The following is an 8,804-nucleotide window of genomic DNA, read 5'->3' as shown; positions in this document are numbered from 1 at the left end:
GAAGGTTTATATATATAGGCTCTTAAACAAAATTTGATATTTTTACCAGAACTCCCCACCATGACTGTGTCATATCACTTTCTAATTTAAAACACCACAGGATATGCAGTGTTTTGTTTACATTTAATTATTTAAATTCTGTAGCATTTCATATAATAAAATGTAATTATAAAACTTGTATCTTAAAGCATCATGAAGTATCTTATTATTATGAAGTTAATTGGTCATATTGCCTACACAAGTCATTTTATCTGTGTTTATTTTGCATTATTTTTAAACAGTGGTTTTGTAATCTACTTAACCAATGCTAAACCAAAAATAAAGTGATGTGTTCGGGGGAAAATGCTGTGATGTTTTCATTTCAGATCTGCACAAACTGGGGGTAGTAAGTGGGTAGTAACTGATTACATGTAATCTGGATTACGTAATTAGATTACAAAAATTAAGTACTTGTAATTAGATTAAATTACATTTTAAAATACTGGTAATCAAACTATAGTTACTATTCTATATATTACATGATTACATATTATTCACACAATAGCAATAAATTATTCATAATTTTGAATTCATCTTTTTAATTCCTTAAAAATCCAGATTTGTGGACATTCACACAAACACCAATCAGCTGGCTGTAATTATACAAAAAAAAAAATAAAAAATTGAGAGGCCACACAACATTTGACCACTGGATTACAAAAGCATTACAGTTTTCGAAAGTCTTTTCTCAATATTTCAACATTGCATCAACTACTGATAAACACAATATTGTTGATTTTTATTTTATTTTTTATTGTTGCAATTATTGCTCAGTGGCTGACAGTGGGGTTATTTATGTCTTTAGAAGGCTTTTGTCTTTCAAACACATTAAAATGCACAAATTTGTGTTATTTCTTATTTACATGTAATGCAGGCATGGTACAAGTTTCCTATTTAAATAGGAGTTGACAAGAAAAGTTATTTGAGAGGTTGACCATGAAAGATTGCAAAAACTACAACAACATTCTTTTTTCTTTGTAATGTGTGTCCGGTGTATATTAGCAGTAACAGTCCTTACAATCCTTTTATGCTGTACTGTAATTACACATTTTGGACATGGGTTCTCTCACAACTCCTGATTTGAATATGGCTATACTTTGAATATGGCAATACTTTGGCTAAATTATATACATAAGTGCAAATTTCTTCAAACCACTCTACTCTTTTTCCATTCCTACAAGAGGTGGTGTTATAGATTATTAAAATATATGCAAAACAAAAAGCTTTTATGCCATCCTTTGTCTTGTAGCTTAAATGTAGTGTTCTACATTAGTGAATTTGTCATTTTAAAGAACATGAAGCATAGCAAGCTACCCAAGTGGTTGAGAAAAACTCAAATAGTAGGTACGAATTCAAACATGTTTAATAAAACTTTATTATCATTTACACAGTTTTCTGCTTATTTTTTCCGGTTGTTCAGTCTTTGGTTGTCTTGTTAAAAAATGTCAATGCGTATTTGTACAATGGGTATTTTGATAAATTTTAAGTATATCTTTAAAGTACAACTGGCTCCAGCCTGACCCCATATGATGTTAATTTAACTGGAAAAAGGGATGAATAAATAAAGGTGCTGTGTGAGCATGTGTTCATCTCTGATTTCCCCTCTGGTCTGTGTGGTCGAGTTTCATCTAAAGCTCAGTCGTGTTTCTGCTCACAGTAAAAGATGTCTGAATAATCACAGTACAGAAGATATTCAACTGAATCAGACAATGAAGATCATACAGCTTCAGATCTGTGAGTTTATCACATCACATTTGATTAAATTGGGTTATGTACTAATTTTAATAAATGTGCTTTTCTTTCTGTCATAGATCTGTTGATGTGGTCTCAAGCCACAGAGAGTCTAACAAACAAACAAGTGTCTTTAGGAGCTGATGTGAATATAACCTGTGATCTTGATATAAAGGAGATTTACTGGTACAAACTGAAATCACCGGATCCTCCAATGTTTATCTTACGTACTTTTGACAGCACATATGAAGGAGCTGAATATGAAAACAGCATCTTTGAAGACAAATACTCAGTGAAAACTAACAGTCGTCTGTTCATCAGAAATATCAGCACTGATGAATTAGGAGTTTATTATTGTGTCAAAACTAGTGAACCACAAAAATTCAGCAACGGCACCAAAATCTACATCAGCGGTGAGTTATTGTTTTACTTTAGATATTTTAAATACATAAGATTTGTGCTCTATATGAAAATATATACTGTGTTAAAGATAATGACATTAATAACTAATAATGTGATTAGTTTTGTTCAAGATTGGAATTGAAAAAAGACTGATATTTAAAATCTTCCAATTTTACAGAGTCTGTCCAAAGGAATCAGACTTTAGAGTGTAAGCAAAATGATGCTTCACAACATAATAAATCGTGGAGAAATCTGATGATCATCATCATCTCATCTGCCCTGCTCAACGTGCTTTTGACCATCACTTTAATAGGTTTGTCCATCCACCCCCCTAAATCCACTAAATGCACAAAAATGTAACATCATATGCCATGTCATATGTATTATTACTGCCAAAAGTTGTTTAAAAGTCATTTAACGCTATTTCAGGTTTGGTGACGCGCTACCTTCATGCAACTAGAAAATGTAAAAACAACCCTCAAACCACCACGGCAGCACAATACTCAGAAGATACACAGGTAAGAAAAATTATGTAATTAACATTAGCTTAATTTAAAAAAGTAAGTGTTTTTTTTAAATAGTATATTCATGATGCATTATTTGAACTATAATAACATATTATTAGCACATAGTATGTTGTCTGTTTGGTCAGTTGTGACATTGTGTACTCAAATAATTATATACAGTATAATGACTGATGAATGTATTTTCAATTGTTGTGGGTCTGCACTAGTTTTATATATCTTATATAAGTCTGCGCTGTCCTACTCAGATAATCATAAGCAATTTGTCAAAGTTCTGATGTTATTTCATGTTGATTTATTGATTCATTAGCTAAAAAGCAGTGCAGTGACTACTGCAAAATAGTGATTATTATGATTGTGATTATTGCAAAACAAACCCCTTCAGCACTATACAAGAGTATTTCATATCAGGGACTTATTTTCTAACAATGATCGGCTGACGTACAGTTTGTCTTACAAATATGGGCATTCATTGCTAATATTTTAATCTTTCAGTACGCTGAAATTGATCATCCCATCCGCCCCAGAGAAAGCAGGCCTTGCCAGGACCAGACCACCTATTCTCTTTTACAGCCAAAAAAAAAGTAGTTGTTTAAAACTTAGTATGTTTGATAAATATACTTTAGATATGAAAAATGTGTATTAAATTTAACATTTCTGTAATTCCGTTTGTAGAATTTATTACTTTCAATGACTTCAGTGGTATATTATTTAAAAAAAAAATGTTTAAGATAGACATATTTAATATTTAGAAGAGAGATATTGAAGAGAAAGAAAATCAAATTTGAAACAAAGTTGATTTTGCTTTTTATTTAAATGTTTCTTTCACAAACATTCAGTTCAATGAAAACTACTTGGAGTTCAGAGTCATGATCAGATCTGTGATGATTTGTCACTGCATCTAAGATTAATGTTCTATATGAAAATATAATTACAATTCTAATTGGTTGAAAGTAAAACAGTGGACACTGTGGCTGTTTGCCACAAGAGTAAGTTGTCACAAGCGCTGTAAATATGCCACTTAAAGTTTTGTTGGTGTTAATTGCAAAGTTGAACTGTGATCTCATGACAAGTTTTTTTTGCTTTTTTTTTTTTTTGTTTGTTTGTTGCCATGTATATGTTTGCTGCTTTGTGAATTGTTATGTTCACAAAACATAACACCAGCACATGACCAGGTAAGGACCAGCATAAACCAGCTAAAATCAGTATACCAGCACCAAAACCTACCTGGCTATGCTGGTTATTTCAACAGGGGTGTGGTGTGCTAGATAATATTAATGATCTTGTCTGTGATGAAATGTTCCTGTTTTGAATGGAGATCTTGCTTTTACAGCTCTTCTTTCAAACTAGCGGTGAGTTGCGTGTAAACCACAGGGTAATGAGGTTTCTCAGAGCTGAAGTAGTTTCTCAACAAGTTTCAAGAAACACCATGCAATGAATAATCCTTAATCTTGAACCATACAATACATCCGCTAGCAGTTACAAAGATAAAATTCCTTCCCAGAATTGTTTTTTTCACAGTTCACTTGATTTCATTACAATTGTCTGCTTATGTATTATAAAGATTTCATGTACAGCTGGAAATCACAGGAGCAGCTTTCAATGTATGTACTAAAGACATTTTTTGACTTTCTTATTAATAGGTTTAAATTTTTTTGTGTGCATGTTAAAAAGTCCAACTTCTGCACAGCTCTCCTTTGTGGTTAACAAACAGCATGAGTTTTTGCAAATGAACTCCTCCACAGTTTGGTCAGTGTGTTTATCTGCAGTCACAGACAAAGATAGTTTACTTTTATGCATATGAAAGCAAATCTAAAAATAGACATTCAGTCTTTTTAACAGCATGCACTGTAAAGGTCCTAGATCACATGCAATTTAAATATACTTTCATATAGTTTTCATTAATTTCCTGTCAGAAATTAAATATGCTCTGTATTGTATGTGGGTGTGCTCAACCCTATGGGGTAGGTTTTTGTTTTTGGACTTCAATAAAGCCTGTCTAACTCTGCATTTGAGTCTTTGCCTCTGCCCACAACAACACCTGACATCACAAACACCTGCATGCATCGAGTGGTTTAAACATTAACCAAGTGAACATAACAGGAAAAAACATTAAACAAATGTACTTGAAATATACCTGAGTTTCACCTTTCCTGCTCCATCAAGAGGAAGCAAAAAACTGTTAGCCAAATACATTGTTTGAACAAAATAACCAAAACTACACAAAGTAAAACAAATACAATCCAGGGTAATTTAAATATAAATACTCAAAAAGGTTTGTGTCAATCACAGTTTGTTTCGTAATAAGAAATTTAAACATGAATATTGAGTGCAAAGTAAGCCTCATCTGTTCATAAATAATGTCACTATTGATGATTTAGGACTTTATTACTGTGTGACCACAGACACACCTCCAAAATACAGCAATGGCACAAGACTACACATCACTGGTGAGTAACAATTCAGTGATGTTTACGTTACATCTTTTCAGATTAGAAAAACAAACATGTTAAACCCTTCAAAGTACTGAACATATAATATCCTACAGAATATACTGCAGAAATCCAGAATCATACAGAGACAAATCTCACACAATGTCAGACTTTTACCCTCATATCTGCTCTGTTGAATGGTCTTCTGATCATTGTGATCATAGGTGAGTTACTTGATAGAATTGCAGTTGTTGCTTCTTCAAATGGAAAGACTTCAATCTGAATTCTCTGTCACTTTAAAGGAGTATTGAAGAAGTTTATTCTTGGAAGCAAGAGATCCAGAGACAGCTCGAAAACATTTCAAACTGCAAATCTACAGCAGCCTCAAGTTATGGATGTTGAACAACTCCAAGACTTAAGCCTAGTGCAGGTAAACCAAGAGAAAGCATAATTAATAAAACAATATGCCATTCCAGTCAGCCTCTTTCTTCTGCAGAACACAAAAGATGATATTTTGGAAGAACGTTTCAGTTACTTTTGACCATACGATGAAAGCCAATTCATAGGGTCCAAAAACAACATTGGAACCCACTGATGTTTATCGGCAAATATATATTCAAAAGACAATTTAAAGAAGGTTCATTTAAACAGCATTGCATGACATATTGGTTTCCTGTTGTTTTTCAGTTTGCTGTGGTGGATCCTCCCACATCATGTCAAAGGTTTCAGTCCAGCCAAGCCAATAGCATTTCAACACTAGCTGCTGAAATCACCAACGATTAACCACAGTTGACCTTAGTCACATTTATCATTGTATTTGTTAATATATATATATATATATATATATATATATATTATTAAGTATTTTATAGCTATTTAGACTTGTTGAGCTTGCGAAATGAACAATTACAGGTATTTGCCAGAAATGACTGCTGCTATTATTGTGCATTTAATACATACAGATTTGATTTCTGCTTGATTAAAATGTTGGGTTTCAGTTTTATGTACAGCTGGGCTGAAATCCAAACAATACAATCCCAAACATAGCTTTTTGGAAACAGATTTTGGTTGATACTGTAGATATATGTGCTACTATTATTATTTCTCCACAACCTGCTAGTTAGTTTGTTTTTATATGCATTCTTTGGGCAGATTTGTCTTAAAAAATTAAAAGTTCTAAAAGGGAATTTTTTTAGTGATGCCATAGAAGAACCATTTTTTTGGTTCCCTAAAGAACCTTTCAGTGAACAGTTCCTAAAGAACCATTTTGAAGAACATTAAAAAAAAAAAAATTCTAAAGAACCTTTTCTGCATTTAAAAGGTTCTATGAATGTTCAAGGTTCTTCACAGAACCATTGATGCCAGTAAAGAACCTTTTTAAGTGTATAAACTAATGTGATGATTTATCTTGCTGTCTTTCTCAGCACATAATAAAGTAGTTTCAATCTAAATCAATATTTCAGGTTTATATGGTTAGTAGTTGTGCTACATTGAAATAATCATTCAGTCTGACTGTACTTTATTCCTTATATAATGTATTTCCAGTGATAAAGTAAAAACACATGCACACATACACTCATGTTGTATTTCATTAAAGCTGTTACAAAATTAGACAAAATCGTAGAAACAAAATGACAAAGGCAAAAGTGAATGGTGATTTACACTCAACTCAACAAAAAAGTATAATGAAAATAGGATAGTGTCAAATGTTAAAATGTTTATTCATTTCAAATCAGGCGAAGTGACAAATACAATCGCAGATGTCTCGCTAACTTTCTTCAGTTAACATAGGCTAATTTGGTCTCTATAGTTAAGCTACATCTGCATTGTTTTCTCACCTGTGGCTAACACATTAAGTTTACCTCATGTGTTTGGAGATGCTTGTGAAAAATGTTCCACTGGTCTTGCTCGTGTTAAAAACACAAAGTCTCACCTTTCCGAGAGTGTTAACTAGGCCAAGGTGTTTTATGACTTTATTCTAAACAATTTTCTCACAGTTAATCTGAACAGGTGTTAAATTGTTAAAAAAAAAAAAAAAAAAAAAAAAAAGTTTAAGATATTTACTGAATATTGTGCTTTATGTGTTTGTATGAAAATGCTTATTTGCAAGAATGTTTTTTTTTTTTTTTTTTTTTTTTTTTTACTTTTTAATCTTTTCTTTTTTTTATTTCTAATAAATTAGCAAACCAAATTGGATGCGTTGTGTACAATATTGCAGTGTATAGGTCTATAATTGCTTTTCTTATTTGTGTACTGTTGTATGTTTATATTATGCTTAACTAGTATGTAGCACCGTGTTCCTGTGAGACACAACATCTTGTTCCACTATATGTCCACACATGTAGCAGAATGACAATAAAACTCAACTTGACTTGACTTGACTTGTGTTTTTGCAATTAGACATGAAAACGTTACCAAAATATACTGAAAAAGAATCGGTGCTGAAGAATCACCTTAATTATGTTACTTTTCTCACCACTTATCAGAATGTAAAACCTCATCTGTTCATTAATAATGTCACTACTGATGATTTAGGACCTTATTACTGTGTGACCACAGATCTACCTATACAAAATATAGCAATGGCACCAGACTACACAACAAATTATTCAAAGAATGCTGCAGAAAGAACAAGCTGAACTCAGAATGCCCCAACATTGCTTAGTTCTTGTGAGTTGTGCTAAACTTTGATTCCTATTTCTATAGACATTGTTTTTCAGGTCAGTCTGTGGATGTAAATGCACTCGTCCAAACTAACAAAAAATGGGTTACAAACGATGACAAAAAGTGTTCCATAATTCAAACTCAAAAGATATTGAAAAACAACAACAAAGTCATAGAAATAAATATTTGTTTTCATGTTATCATTTTTAGGGGCGCTTGCAGGATTTCTTTTTTTTTTTTTTTTTTTTTTTTTTTGGAAGACCACATGATCCATGAGAGCACACTTTTTAAACTTATGCGTAAAAATGGTAAAACATTATATTAGTTTTTTTAATGAAAGTTTGTTACCTTACATTAATGCCGCTAATTTAAAAGTGAAAGTAAAATGTGGCTTTTTAACAAGCTTCAAAGTGGAGCCCTGCGCGGTACTGTTACTTAAACCCGCACTCGCCCGCTACCGCTGAATTTCTGTTCAGGGGTGCGTTTCCCAAAAGCATCTTTACCCCCCAAGCTGGGGGGTCCGAAATCCAGTCAGTATAGGGTGTGACCACCATTTGTCTCATGCAGTGCAACACATCTCCTTTGCATAGAGTTGATCAGGTTGTTGATTGTGGCCTGTGGACTGTTGGTCTACTCCTCTTCAATGGCTGTGCGAAGTTGCTGGATATTGGCAGGAACTGGAACACGCTGTCGTATACGCCAATCCAGAGCATCCCAAACATGCTCAATGGGTGACATGTCTGGTGAGTATGCTGACCATGCAAGAACTGGGATGTTTTCAGCTTCCAGGAATTGTGTACAGATCCTGGGGCTGTGCATTATCACGCTGCAACATGAGGTGATGGTCGTGGATGAATGGCACAACAATGGGCCTCAGGATCTCATCATGGTATCTCTGTGCATTCAAAATGGCATCAATAAAATACACCTGTATTCGTTGTCCATAACATACGCCTGCCCATACCATAACCCCACCGCCACCACGGGCCACTAGAACCACTAACACAGATTT

The 8,804-nt window shown here is 33.3% G+C and overlaps 1 protein-coding gene across 3 annotated transcripts; it reads left to right on the top strand.

The window, feature by feature from the left end:
* Positions 1–6: 6 nt before the first annotated feature.
* Positions 7–5,913, top strand: LOC127160560 (uncharacterized). Of its 3 annotated transcripts, none has more exons than XM_051103199.1 (7): positions 7–1,773; positions 1,851–2,183; positions 2,351–2,485; positions 2,602–2,690; positions 3,192–5,146; positions 5,245–5,558; positions 5,816–5,913. In XM_051103199.1, the coding sequence occupies exons 1-5, from the start codon at positions 1,620–1,622 to the stop codon at positions 3,282–3,284; spliced, it is 804 nt and encodes a 267-aa protein (XP_050959156.1). In that variant the 5' UTR covers positions 7–1,619; the 3' UTR covers positions 3,285–5,146; positions 5,245–5,558; positions 5,816–5,913. The 3 variants fall into 3 exon arrangements, with proteins under 3 accessions (XP_050959156.1, XP_050959157.1, XP_050959155.1); XM_051103200.1 differs by having other exon boundaries at positions 3,192–5,352; positions 5,431–5,558; XM_051103198.1 differs by having other exon boundaries at positions 3,192–5,558.
* Positions 5,914–8,804: the final 2,891 nt, after the last annotated feature.

This window comes from Labeo rohita, unplaced genomic scaffold, assembly GCF_022985175.1.
Source record: "Labeo rohita strain BAU-BD-2019 unplaced genomic scaffold, IGBB_LRoh.1.0 scaffold_387, whole genome shotgun sequence".
In the NCBI taxonomy this organism is placed as follows: domain Eukaryota; kingdom Metazoa; phylum Chordata; class Actinopteri; order Cypriniformes; family Cyprinidae; genus Labeo; species Labeo rohita.
Note: the sequence above shows the minus strand (reverse complement) of the source record. Positions and strands in the feature narration are given on the sequence as shown.